The sequence below is a fragment of the Anabrus simplex genome, chromosome 7 (genome assembly GCF_040414725.1).
Source record: "Anabrus simplex isolate iqAnaSimp1 chromosome 7, ASM4041472v1, whole genome shotgun sequence".
Classification (NCBI taxonomy): Eukaryota; Metazoa; Arthropoda; class Insecta; order Orthoptera; family Tettigoniidae; genus Anabrus; species Anabrus simplex.
The window spans coordinates 83,010,708-83,025,922 of NC_090271.1; the positions used below are offsets into that span (position 1 = coordinate 83,010,708).

Sequence of the window (15,215 nt, forward strand, 5' to 3'; positions counted from 1 at the left end):
AACCATTTTTACACCAATAAAGTTGGTGCAAGGGAAGTGACATTGTACGCCACAGTTACACAAAAAATCAAGTATATTAACCGGACAATTTCTTCACCAAGTTTGCACCTAAAATACATCAGTTTTTCTTTCAACCTTCTTTATTGTCAACACTGCGGTTGAACCAAATTTGCTTAAAAATGCTGCAGTTACACCAATTTGCTTAAAAATTGCTGTAAAGTTACACCAAGGATTTGGGTGCATTTGTGGAATAACCTTGGCGTCATTTTAGTGCAAACTTCATGCAATTTTCTTCGTATTTACCCCACAAATGTAATGGTTCAAAATTGGTGTAAAGTTGGTGTATTTTTTGTGTATCTTTTGAAACAAGCATTGTTGTACATTTGTGGAGTAAACCTTTGTGCAAATTTGCTGCAAAATTGGTAACGCTAACGTCATACTTCTCTGCTGCAACACTGATGCATACTCTACCTTTTTTTTCTTTCACTTTTTAAACAACAAAAGTTTGTATTCTTATTGGCATTGAAATTTATTTAAAATTCAAACTTTTATTTTAATTTATTTTTGACCTTGGGTCCCCTGCGGGCTGGGCCCCTGGGCATTTGCCTCCTGGCTCCCCCTGGTCGCTGACCCTGCATTTTGACACAGAGAAACCAGGTATCATATACTGACATGTAAAGTATTTGACTCTATAACAGGTAATATTTCAATGATCAAAGTATGAAGGCTTTCACGGGCAGAGTCAATATAATCAAAATCTTCCGGGCTATTTTGCTGTGGTCCACTCCTCTCATTCCTGCCAGACGTTTCAACTAAAGCTGCAGTAGTCATCATCTGTGGCATCATATAAATACTCTCTCCTGTGTCCCGCTGGCAACTGTGATGGTTGCTGGTCTGACTCCTTGGCTGAATGGTCAGTATTGGAGCCTTCATTTCAGATGGTCCTGATTTCAATTCCCAGCCAGGTCAGGGATTTTAATCGCGTGTGATTAATTCTTCTGGCCAGGGGACTGGTTGTTTGTGTTTGTCCCAACTGTCCTCTTCACACTCAGACAAGACACTACACTACCATAGAAACATTATTACATCCCTCCACATAAGGTTGGCGTCAGAAATGGCATTCGGCTGCAAAACAGGACCTAATACACAGGCCCGACACAGTTTGCAGTCTATATATAAATCATGCCTTGACACTTGTCAGTTCCTTTCCGATATTACCATCTACGTATAGTATACCATAAAATTGAAAATTCTTATGTGCAGCAACATAGATTCTTCCCTGCACTTAATTTGAGGAAAGATCAGCTGGATAAGTAAGTACTCTTGTGTCCTCATTCCGAGGTGGTGTAACTCTTTTCCAGCACATCCCCATTGGAGGTGAGCCGCATGTACCATTTCGACCATACACCAGCCCTCCTGCCATTCTTAAATTTCTGGCAGTACTGGGAATCGAACCCGGGCCCCAGAGGGCAGCAGCTGATTAACACTAACCGTTATGCTACGGAGGCGGACCGTAATAATAATAAAATAAAAAAAGGAAAACAGATATTCAAGATTGAACAACTGCTAGTAGCACATGGACATTCAAACCTAATCAAGCTGCCTCCAGATACGGTATGTGAAATGTAAACACTACACAACTGGTGGGTGGGCTGAAGGCAAAGGAATGTGTACAGGACCATAGTATATCACAAACCTAATGGCACTAGTCAAGCTAAAAGTGTACAGAATAGTATCTTAAAGTGCAGAGGAGTGGGATGGTTCATCATCATCATCATCATCATCATCATCATCATATTCTAAAGGCTAAGCCATGTCGCTGCAGCTACAGTTGTCTATCTTGAGCCAGTCTTTTCAACTCAGCGTAGGTCTTGCACTTCATCATCAGAAGCAGGTTCTTGAAGTAAGACACTCTGGGTTGTCCTCTTCCTCTTTTTCCAGCAATTCTTCCTTCAATGATATTACAAAGGAACTCCTCGTGTCACAGAATGTGACCATTTATTTTCCGTTTTTCAATTTCAGTTATCAGATTCCCTTCTCCCTTGTGTAATTCAATGGTTTATACTTCTCCATTGATAGCTATAGTTTCCTCTTTTCATGTTGTTACTTTTTCTAATCCTTTCATAATGCAGCATTGCTGAAAACTTACCTGTGTTAGTGCTGTGTTAAAGATCTTGAAAAATGTGTGAAGAATAAATCAAGCCTTACCTTATTTTTTATTTATGGTTGACACCATCATATTGGAAAACTTGAGGAATGACGTAGGGTCTAAGATTGAATTATAAGTAATAAGATTATATCCATAATCATAGGTAACCTAAACAGTGATGGCAAGAATCTTCCTATGACTCTGAAGGTAACTTTTCCAATCAAAGACTTACCTTATATTTTTAAAATAAAAATGTTGTTTCATAATACATCATTCCTAGAACATGTCTGGGAGATTGCCTCTCAGCTGGTCGACTATTATGAACTATATGAAACATGACCTTGAGTGTTATAAACAGTAATCTTCTGAAAATAAATTGATTTAAAAAAAGTACAGGTTGCTTTATGTGTAGACACTGACACAGACAGGTCTTATGGTAATGATGAGATAGGAAAGGGCTAGGTGTGGGAAGGAAGAGGTCGTGGCGTTAATTAAGGTACAGCTCCAGCACTTACCTGGATTAACGCCACGGCTGCTTCCTTTCTACTCCTAACTCTTTTCTATCCCATCATCGCCATGAGACCTATCCGTGTTGGTGTGACGTAAAGCAACTTGCAAAAAAAATAAACTGAAAATAAATGTAAGGTGTGATTTATTCTTCACACATTTTTCAAGATCTTTAACACAGCACTAACACAGGTAAGTTTTCAGCAATACTGCATTATGAAAGGATTAGAAAAAGGAACAACATGAAAAGAGGAAACTATGGCTATCAATGGAAAAGTATAAACCATTGAATTGCACAAGGGAGAAGTGAAGCCTCTTATCAACTAGTTATGTCTGGTTCTGCATGTCAGAAACATGCAAAGCGCTTATGAGATCCCCTGTGACCCACGTAATTTCAAACATTACAACAAAAATGTTTAAATAAGTGAACAGACAGAAATTCATCAAAATTTTGTGTCATGCTATTTGCTTAGATTCCTTATTTTCATCTTATGGACAAGGATACTGTTTTGGATCTACATTGGCAGAAAAAAATATATACAAACACCAAGAAGGGGTTGTGCTAGATTAACGAACGTTGGTAGGCGTGCTTATACATCTGAAAGATGATGTGGATTCAAATTTGCTGCATATCGCATTAGCGTGGCGCTAGTAGCGGCCTCATGACGTTGTATATCAGGTTTACTTTAAATATGGGCTTGTACTGTGCAAGAGCGTTAGTTACCTGCGAGATTGGACGGAGTGACTGTGAGTGGGTCAAGAATGCCTTTACGATGACGAAGAGGCCAGTATCAACAGCTCACTGCGGTTGAACAAGGCCGTATAATAGGGCTTCGTGAAGGTGGATCTTCCTTCTGCACTACTGCAGAACGCCTTGACAGGAATGTCTCCACTGTGCTTGCATGTTGGCAGCAGTAGTCACGAGAAGGAACGCTCGCAAGAAGACGGGGCTCTGGATGTCTCCGTGGCACCACCAAGAGGAAGGACTGCCATATTCAGCGTATGGCTGTGGTTCAGCGGACTGCGTCTGCAGCAGCAATTCGAGCGGCAGTTGGCACCACAGTGACGCAATGAACTGTTCAAAATCGGTTACTGGAAGGACGGTTGCTTGTTGCTTGTTGTTTTAAGGGGCCTAACAGCGAAGGTCATCGGCCCTGGAAGGACGGCTTCGACCAAGACGCCCTGTGGCGTGCATTCCACTTAACCCAAACCACCACCGTCTGCGACTTCAGTGGTGTCAAGTGAGAGCTCATTGATGGACGGAGTGGAGGTCCGTTGTGTTTTCCGATGAAAGCCGGATCTGTCTTGGTGCCAGTGATGGCTGTGTGTTGGTTAGGTGCCTGCATTCCACCTGTCTGGAGCGTTGACACACTGGACCTTCACCGGTAGCTCTGGTCTGGGCAGCAATTTCCTATGACATCAGGAGCACTCTTGTGGTTATCCCATGCAACCTGACTGCAGATGTGTACGTCTGTCTGGTGATTCGACCTGTTGTGCTGCCATTCATGAACAGCATTCCCAGGCGTTTTCCAACAGGATAATGCATGCCCCCATGCCGCTGTTGTAATCCAACGTGCTCTACAGAGTGTCGACACGTTGCCTTGGCCTGCTCGATCCCCCGATCTATCCCCAATTGAGCATGTATGGGACATCATTGGATGACAACTCCAGCGTCATCCACAACCTGCATTAACCGTCCCTGTATAGACCGACCAAGTGCAACAGGCATGGAACTCCATCCCCGTAAGCTGACATCTGACATAATGCATGCACGTATGCATGCCTGCATTCAACAGTCAGGCGATTACACCGGTCAATAATGGTCCAGCATGGCACATTAGCAATGGCTTTTTTTGTGTGGACATTAACCTGTAGTCTTGTACCTTTAATCAATTAAATATGTTACTTCGACAAATATATTGTCAAAATTTCCGCATTCTACATTCCTTATTAATTACTGGTGTTTGGATATTTTTTTTCTGCCAATGTATTTTGTTATAAATATGTATCTTACACAAGAAAATTATTTTACAGGGAGTGCAAAAATAAATAGACAGGTAACTCAATTTACTTTGATTATTTTGATTTTTAGCTTAATAAAACATAATTACATAAATCCTTAATTTCACCAAAGAAAGAAGTGAACAAATTGCGGTCTTGGTTCAGTGAAGCCCTATTTATGTATTTTAAGTTGGGAGCAAGGCCTACATGTGTATTATTTTACGTTTGGTACTTTTTAATAGGAAGTAGGATTCTCGAAGAGTGGAAAAATCTATGACACTCCATGTTGTACTATGTCAGCATGTAAAAGTTCTCTGGTGGTACATGTGGTGTTTTACCAGACAAAATTAATTAAAACTCTGCCACAGACACTGAAGAGAGATTCAATTTACTCTGCCCTCTAATAGACTTAAAGAAAACTGTTATCAAAATCTGCATTCAACTTCATCTTTTTGTCTTTTCCATTTTCCTTTGTTTATTTGGCTTTCTCCTTATCCTACACTTCCCACATCAAGACTGAATATCAGTCAAGATGGCCCCTCAATGAGCATTGAAGCCTGTCCTCCCGAAGAAGCTGAGACGCAGAAACGAGCTTATCGGGGGCTGAGAAGAAATGGGTTTGATGAGGGAGAGAGCCATCTATCTGTAGATGGCAGTGCGTTAAGACTTGGAGACCATTTTTGTCTTTTTTTCTTTCTATTTCATTGTGTTCTTCCTGTTAAGTGTTCCTTTCACTGTTCCTGTCTTACTATATATGACTTAATTCACAGAGAAGTTAACCCATTTTGTTACCAGTGACTTAAAAATGACAGCTTACATGGTAACACTGGGTAGAAACAGAAGTCAGTGACATAAGCAACTTCGGCACATTAACAACAGGCATGTTATGTTAGTTTATTTATAGTTTTATTATGTGTTAATAATGCTTACTCAATGCTTCACATATTATAGAGTTTTGAAGGTTTTATTGATCAGTAATTCGTTACTGATCTTCTGTTATCTCCAGGTTTGAAACAGCCAGCAAAATAATGTCAATACCAAACGATACCATTGATATTGATACTAAAGTATTGGACTTAACGGTATCACAACATTCCTACATATCTTTGGCATGACACCATGCGAGTGCTGAGGATCCAACATTGTCAAACTCTAGATGCAATGTATATCGATTACTACAATGCAATAATTTCAATTTTATTTCAAGTAGTGAATTACGAGTAAAAATTGCAATAGGTAAAAAGTAACAATTAGAAGTAAAAAGTATTTGTTGCAAATAATTCAATTGCTTTTATTAATTTACTTCCCAACTCTAAGTTGTTATTTATTTTCACTTTAAAAAAGCTGCTATGCATCACCGGTGAAACTTCACTCTTTGGAGCAACTTACGACAGACGTTGATCTGGTATACTATTGAGTTCAATGGTTTAAATCCAACCTTTCTGGCGCATCCACATTGCGGGGGTGGATATCCTCCACATCAGTAGGCCGGTGTGAAGGAGAGCTAAGTTCAGGCAGGGACCCAGTCTCAGGGGGTATAATGTGGAACCCATGCCCAGGGTTACAGGTGAAGACCTTAACAGCATCTTAGGCAGAGAAGGAGACCTTCGGAATGGTGAAGATGGTGGAAGAAGCAACCATCCTCGCTGGGGAAAATTAGAAGAGGAAACCACTGCCTTGTGGAGAAGAGGGATCTTCAAAGGCTAAGGGAATAAACCCCGAAAGAAAATCCTCAGATGCGTTAGGCTTAGCAGGTCAGCAGATGAGTAAATTTGTACTTGCTTTCTACTATAATACAAGCCTCGGATGGAAATTTAAAAATAGAAATGGAACTGACAAGTCTCTGACTACAGTTGCACAGTATGATGGTAATGCTGATGTTCGTGCAAGTGTTAGATCAGAGAACAAAACCCGATTTGGAATAATAAATATTTTAACAATGAACTGATTGATCTAATGGAGAGACGAAAACTCAACATCCTGGGATTAAGTGAAGTAAAATGGAAAGGAAAAAGAATGAAGAAACTAAGAAAGGGGTACAGCTTGTACTGGATGGGTAACAGTAAAGAGAAAAGAAATGGAGTTTTTTTTTTTTGCTAGTTGCTTTACGTCGCACCGACACAGATAGGTCTTATGGGGACGATGGGACAGGAAAGGGCTAGGAGTGGGAAGGAAGCGGCCGTGGCATTAATTAAGGTACAGCCCCAGCAGGAGTGGGATTTGTAGTGAATCAGAATGTTGGACCAATAGCTGAAGTTGAGTATGTAAATGAAAGAATTATAATAATGCACATAAATGTAAACAAAGAACTACTGAAGATAGTACAGGTGTATGCTCCACAGACATGATGTAGCATGGAAGAAGAAGAAGAAGAAGAAGAAGAAGAAGAAGAAGAAGAAGAAGAAGAAGAAGAAGAAGAAGAAGAAGAAGAAGAAGAAGAAGAAGAAGAAGAAGAAGAAGAAGAATTCCTTAATAAACTGGAAACACATATTTTTTTAGATGGGATCATGATAATGGGAGATCTGAATGCTCATATGGGAACTGATAGAATGGGCTATGAGAATGTTCTGGGCCCACATGGGTATGGCGTTAGAAATGAAGATGGTGAGAAACTGTTGGACTTTTGTATCAGAAATAACGTGATAATAAAGAACACATGATTTATGAAGATAGCCATAAGATCAGTCGATATAGTTGGGATGGACAGTATGGAACACTCATCGATTTTATAACAGACCGAGAATGGGGAAGAACGTCATGAATACGAAGATAATCCCCAGTGAAAGTATGGAGGTGATCATAGATTACTAATTGTGGAATTAAAACAAGTAAAAATCCCTAAAATTGTTCTGAAGAAGAAACCAAAGATCAGGATTTGGGAATTGGAGGAGGAGGATAAAAGAATGACATTCCAAGATTGGATAAAAAGGAAACCACCTAACACGGAAATACAAAGTGGAGAAGAAGAGTGGGACAATTTAAGACAGACATTTGTGGAAACAGCAATTGAGGGATGCAGGAAAATAAAAGCAAAGGTTAAGGGAAAGGAGACACGGTGGTGGGCAGACAAAATAAATAAAAAATAATAAAAGAAAGGAGCACGGTGAAGAAAGAAATGGATAAGGAAAAGCAAAAAATACATATCAGAGGGATGAGAATAAGATAGAAAGGTTACATGTGGAATACAAAAGATTGAAACTACAAGTAAAGAGAGAGTATCAAGAAAGAAAAGGAGAAATGTTGGGGAGAGTTTACCAACAAAATTGAGCAAGATAGTTGAGGAAATCAGAAACTATTATACAGAGCAATACATCGAAAAGAATAAATCAAGAAAAAATCAAGGCATTTGAGAGAGAAGATGGATCCATAGTACATGACGAAAAGGGTCTTCAGAAGGTGATGGCAAAGTGCTTTGAAAAACTTTATAATGAGGACAACTACTCGGATGAAGGAGATAAGAAAATAGAAATAACAGATGGAGAAAAAGAAGAGAACCCGATAACATGGTTGGAACTTAGAAGGGCAGTGAAAACAATGACCAAAGGTAAAGCAAGTGGAAAAGACAAATCCAATGCTGATATGATTAAGGCAGCAGGAAGCATTGGACTACAGTGGCTATAGCGAGCCATCAATGCTATATGGAAGGATGAAAGGATACCTGAAGATTGGCAACAAGGAAGCATTGTACCACTGTTCAAAAAAGGAAATAGGAAGGAATGTGAAAATTATAGAGGTATAACCCTATTATCACATGGGCTAAGAATAATGGAGAAAGTCATAGACAAAAGACTGAGGGATACAATAGAAACACAATTAGAGGAAGAACAATATGGCTTTAGACCAAATAGATCACCAATAGACTTGATATTTACAATGCGAACGATAATGGAGAAACAACTGGAAAGGAACAAGGAAATGATCTTTTAATTTTAGGATTTGGAAAAACTTATGATACAGTTAAGAGAAAACATGTATGGGAATGCCTACCGAAAATGAATGTACCGAAATAATTAATTAACAAGATTAAAATGTTGTAACATGAGAGTAAAAGCAGGGTACAAGATGGGAGTGGTGACTCTGAAGCATTTTATACAAAAAAAGGTCTCAAGCAAGGAAGTGCACTTTCGCATTATTGTTATTATATTGATGGATGAAATCATAAAACATGTAAAAGAGAGTATCAGTAGTCATGAAGTGAATGCTTTCGTATTTGCAAATGATGTGGTGATTTGGGGAAAGGGAGAAAAGGATGTACAAAGGAGACTGGATGTTTTGAATGAAAATCTGAAGGAGTTTGGAATGGTAATTAGTAAAAAGAAAACTGAAGTCATGCTCTGTGGAAAAGAGAAAAAGAGAAGCCAAGTGAACATAGACGGAGAATGGTTAGAGAATGTAGAACAGTTTACATATCTGGGTAGTATTATTAATGGAAGAAATAAAATCAACCCTGAAATTAATAACAGACTAAGTAAAGGTACAACATTTTATAAAGTCAGAGAGCTTTTATGGGATGACAAAGTACCCATGACAACAAAATTAACATTATATAAACAGTATTTCATACCAATTGTAACATACGGACTAGAAACACTGGTAACTAAGAAGAGGCAAGATAGTAAAGATCCAAGCAGCAGAAATGAAATTTTTATGAACATCGGTTAAAAAGACAAGACGAGATAGAATTCAAAATATTAAAATCAGAGAAGAGCTAAATATAGAACCATTAGTACAGAAGATACAGAAAGCAAGACTGAGATGGTCCGGACATGTAAAACGAATGGGAAAGGAATGGGTAGCAAGAAGGGAATTGGAAAGGGAAGTTAAGGGAAAGTGACCCATTGGAAGACCGAGAAGAAGGTGGATGGATCAGATTTGGAAGGGCATTAGAGAAGCTGGATTGGATGTGGCGGAAGTAATGGAGCAGGAAAAGTGGAAGGACAGAAAGGAGCGGAGGAGGCTTGTTAACCACACCCGGGCGACTTGAGTGGGACATTGATGATGATGATGGTAGTGTACAGGCTTACAGCTACACAAGCAGTCCTGCAAAGACAATTCACTTGGTTTCTGATCTCTATATAATATATGAAAAGATCTGTACAATTATGGACACTTTTATTTTTTAAAATTCTGACTGATCACAATTTTCCACTGTACATTTTTCTTCTAGTGTTGTACCAGCATGGCAGCTCCCTGGATCCGAAGAAAGCAGGTTAAAACCTGGCAGAACAGTGGAAAATTATTCGTCTGACACTCAATGTTGTACAATGTTGACATTTAAAAGCTTTCTGACACATTTGTTATTTTACCGGACAAAATTCATTAAGGCTCAGCCAGAGATGACCATGAGAGATTTGGTTTATTCTGCCATCTAACAGAAGAAAAACAAAACACTGAAATTGACAAGCACGCAGCCAGATGGCAACATTTAAAAAAAATGCTTACGCACAGTGGCTGAAGCCGTATATTATTATTATTATTATTATTATTATTATTATTATTATTATTATTATTATTATTATTACTACCACCACCATGGCATACCTGTCATAAAAGTTAAATACAGAATACAGCAGTATTATTATTTTAAGGAGATGTAACATATGAGAGAGCAAAACTGTTATAAACAAATTTTAGTATTTTTGCATTTTTTTCTCTTATGAATGAGCTCATTGATAATATACTGATTTTAACAAATTAATATTTATAATGAAAGATGATTTACTGAGATACAGCAATGTATGAATACATGCACATTGTTTCACCTACTCTAAATTACCACAGCGATCCTGCATTTCAAATTTACACAAAGTGGGGACCAAATATTGAAGTGAAAACATTTGATACATAGCAACTCATCAAACTTACTTTTCCACAGTGGTTAGAGTGGAACACAGCCAGGAAGGCAGTTTGGAGAATGCTGAACAGTAACATTCGCAAACTTTGTAGTATGACACGTCTTCCACTGAGCCAATAGAATTATTTCAGTAACAGTTGCTTGTCTGTGCAATTCACGAGTGAATGTTTTATGGGTTTTACTTGTAAATATTACAATTAATGAATTCAGGGAATTATTTGCATAAAAGATGAATCCAGGAAGAGAAAAATGACAAGTATTAAACTGACATGTGAAGGAAGTAGTATTTAGATTGTATTTGTATTTTGCAAGCATGCAGCAGCAGGGGATGAGAGGTGAGGAATGAGATGTCATCATGCCTCACAGAAGACAGCACTTGCATGTGGTATGAGTCTGTGAACAGTGCAGCGAATAACAAATTACAGAAATAAAAAGAATGCAGTATTCAGATTGTGTAGGCAAAAACCAAGAAGAAGCCAGTAATAGAACTGAATGATTTCAATAAAAATGTACTGTGTACAATGATATAAACTTATAAAATAAGTATAAAAATGGTGAATATCCTATTGCATCAAAACTGGTCCAGAAAATGAAGAAAACAGTGAGATTCGACATTATGGATTCTGAAGAGAAAAAAAGTTTCTTTTTAAAAACCACAATGACGGGAGAAAGTGCCTTATGGAAAGAGTTTGCAGCTAGAATAACCTTCTTGAGAACAATTCATAAAACAAGAGAAGACAGGAAGTCTCTAATATTCTATACTGATGAGACATGGGTGAATCAGAATCATAACAGAAGTGCCTGTTGGAAAATGAGTGATGGTTCTGGAGAACTGTAGGTATCAACTGGTAAAGTGGGATGCCTCCTTGTATGCCACGACGGTTCGTCTGCTACTAGATTCATCCCGCAGTGCAAATTAATATTCTGCTTAAAATCCGAGACATATATTGAGACTATCATACAGAGAGTTTGTGGTTTGTGGAAAAATTATTGCCTAACATACCACCCAATTTTACAATAGTAATGGACAATTCCAGTGTTCATTCTGTTCAACTCGACTGAGTTCCATGTATGAATACCCAGAAAGCTGATGTACTGTTTTGGCTTTCGAGGCACAATATTCCTCAAACTTCTTCCCAGACAAGAGAAGAAAATTACTGAAATCAAGGACAGTATCATATGAAATAGACAGCACTGCCAAATAACAAGGCCATCAAGTAGTTCACCCCCCCATCCCTAACACGACCATTACAATCCAACTGAGTTAATTTTGGCCCAAATGAAATCGTACGTTGCCAAGTAAAAGCACACTTTTAAAACTGCCGACATTGAGAAAGGCTGCTGCAAGCATATCAACTGTTGGGAAAACTGTGTATGACACATGTAGCTGTGAAGGCCCTTCAGGAACTCTGAAAAGTGGTGGCAAAAAAGGGCTCTGGTTAAGACGCAGCAGGTCGTTATGCTACTTAGGTTCCAAAATGGGTAAAAAAAAAAAAAAAAAAGTAAATAAATGCAATGTAAATTTTAATCTTATACCAGTTGCATAGTATTATTTGAAGTAATTCCACATACTGTATATGAGTTGACTATGTTTGTAAGTATAGGAGATATTATAAGTAGAATTTTGTAAACAATATAAATTTATTAAGGATGATCTGTTTGTTTAATAGAAAAAAATTGTTAGCATAAATTGTATATTATTGTATTCTAGAAACTTTTTTTTTCTTCTCTTGTTAATTTAAAATTTAGTGCTTGACAATAATGTATTTCAGTGTACCATTTGCCACCGAGGTAGACACCTCATTTGCAAATAAAGAGATTTTGATTTGATTGATTTTGATTTGAAATTACAAGAGGAAGATGTTGCGTGAGAGATTCCTAATAATGAAAATGTTATTTGCTTTACGTCCCACTAACTACTTTATAAGATGTTCGGAGACGCCGAGGTGCCGGAATTTAGTCCCGCAGGCGTTCTTTTACATGCCAGTAAATCTACCGACACGGGGCTGTCGTATTTGAGCACCTTCAAATACCACCGGACTGAGCCAGGATCGAACCTGCCAAGTTGGGGTTAGAAGGCCAGCGCCTTAACCGTCTGAGCCACTCAGCCCGGCGAGATTCCTAAGGATGATGTAATGGAGCCCTTCATTATCAATCTCGAAGACAGTGGTGAAAAAAGTGAAAGTGACAACGATGATGGAGGTGACAATCGTGGCAATATCTCTAATTCTTGTTCAGCTAATTTTCTATTTATTAATTTAATTTGTTATAGTTTTAATTTTGTTGTTTTCTGGAAAAAAGTTTTTGTTTTCATTTTGTGTCCATTAATAGTTTCTTTTTGGTCATATTATAAAAGCAACAGTTTACAGTTTCTTGACTTGAATACGCTATAAACAAGGGCGTGTAGTTCATCCAAGTGTATTTAGTACATTAGTTTTGTAATGGTACATTCATTTATTTCTATAAGGCTTGCACCTGAGCACCAAATCTGAACCTCCCCAACTCAGCCTGCTCAGGGATTTTTGGGAATTTTCAATTTTTCTAGGGATCACAGGCATATCAGCTTCTCTGGTACCAAGTGTTAAGTTTCTTGGGTGCTTGGAAGTGCCTAAATAATGCATGTCTTTATTCATCGCTACACTTCACCTTCCATTTATCTTTCTTAACATCTTGAAAATTTCCCTCAACACTGGACTTTCCAAAAATTTTTAAGGCCCCCAAAAAATATAGGTCATTGCTTTGGTATTAAAGATATGACTGGCTTACACTTTCATACTTATGCTTTTGCTGTCCATGCTGCTATGAGTAAGCAACTTGGCATTCTAACTTCTCATACTTCATCTCCCTATGTGCAGTTGAAGATATGAAACCACCTTCCTGGCTGTCATAAAACATATTTACTCTACTGAAGGCAGACATAGAGTGATACATTTTAGGCCGCTATTAGCCGTGGGCGACTAGTGGCGCAACTAGTTGCTCTGGCGAGTCACGGACCATTGGATCAAATGGAGCCTATTAGCCACGGGCGACTAGTGGCGCAACTGAGCAACTAGTTGCCGGCCGTCATCTGAGCCAGCGACTGCTCTGGTGACTTTTAGTTGCTTAACTGCGTGACGGGGCATTGCAGTAAATGTAGCCTATTAGCCGTGGGCGACTAGTGGCGCAACTAGTCGCCGGATGTACTTCCCCGCGCATACGGAAATGTCACTCAAGTTCGTGTTCTCACACCAGCTTGACGTAATGCGGACGATGGAACGCAATTGAATCAGCGATCCACCTAACCATTATCTTTCTTCATTACCTTGTTTGGTATCGTGCTGTGGCAGAGTGAATATTTTACTTATTGTAATAGTTTATTTATTGAAGATGGAGACATCAAATAAACTACAACAGCAAATGAAGGAGATGGCAAAATAATTTGAAAGTCAAATAAATAATGAAGACCATTTTTGACTTAGAATGAAAACCGGTCACTTGGGATTCCAGAACTGAAGCTTAGGCCTAAACTGACAAAATAAAAACACTGAATTCTTGGAACAGCATTTTAAAGAATTTTAGGTGAGTATTTTTTTTTTGCTGGAGGCTTTACGTCGCACCGACACAGATAGGTCTTATGGGGACGAGGGGATAGGAAAGGGTCAAGAGTTGGAAGGAAGCAGCCGTGGCCTTTATTAAGGTACAGTCCCAGAATTTGCCTGGTGTGAAAATGGGAAACCACGGAAAACCATCTTCAGGGCTGCCGACTCTGGGATTCGAACCCATTATCTCCCGGATACAAGCTCACAGCTGCTCGCTCCTAACTGCACAGCCAACTCTCCCGGTGTGTGAGTATTATAAAACGTTTACTACTCTTATATGGAAATACAGTATGTAATGCCCATATAAATTCAATAATCGTTTACATTTACAAGTACCACTGATCCATTATATGGCTCTATTAGTGAATTACAGCTCAACTGGGAAACACTTGTTTAGTCGTATGTCGTTTCCCGTTATTTCTTCTTTTATGTGGCCAAGCAGTTCGCAAAATGACGACTTTGACATGCGCAGGTAATTGAAAAATTTACTGTCATCCCCATTTAGATCGTCAAACAACGTATAATATAATCCTCTAGTCATCCAAGAAACAAATATAGGATGTTTCCGCACTTTCCTAACCCTTCGGTTTTTCCTTTTTAATAGATGCTCAAGAAGAAGAAGTTCTTCGTAGGACGCCATTCTCTCAACTGGCTATTCCCCGGTATGAACCGAGCAAGTATTCACAAGTTGCGCCACTGATCGCCCGGTACTTAAATCTACTGGCAACTAGTCGCCCACGGCTAATAGCGGCCTTAGTTGTAGGACAGTATACAGTGCATAAAGGCTATAGATACATGCATAACTTTACCATCTACAGTAGTAGATACGATCATTTCTTCAACTCTCTATCCCATTCTTCGAACAGCTTTTTCTTTTCTTCCTCGGGAAGAGCAACTGGAAAAAATAAAATAAAATAAAACAATTGTTGTTCAAGAAACTTCTGGTGCTAACAGATAATATCTCTCTAATGGGTACGAAAGGGTGTACGAGGAAAGAAATACACAGAAATATGGAAGATGCACTTCAGAGGAATGAAGAAGTTCAGGTTTACTTAACCCTCAACTTGAGAAGAATAAGTTGAGTCCTAAGAAGATTCAGAAATTTTAATTAATACCTTTGTTTATT

At 38.6% G+C, this 15,215-nt stretch overlaps 1 protein-coding gene across 2 annotated transcripts in view; it reads right to left on the reverse strand.

The window, feature by feature from the left end:
• Positions 1–9,752: 9,752 nt before the first annotated feature.
• Positions 9,753–15,215, reverse strand: part of LOC136877276 (uncharacterized) — a 139,114-nt gene continuing 133,651 nt past the window's right edge. For both annotated transcript variants that reach the window (XM_067151190.2, XM_067151191.2), the window contains exons 4-5: positions 14,899–14,984; positions 9,753–9,874 (exon numbers count right to left, since the gene is read on the reverse strand). In XM_067151190.2, the coding sequence (XP_067007291.2) occupies positions 14,920–14,984 (65 nt within the window). In that variant the 3' untranslated portion in view covers positions 9,753–9,874; positions 14,899–14,919. The remainder of the gene's footprint in view (positions 9,875–14,898; positions 14,985–15,215) is intronic.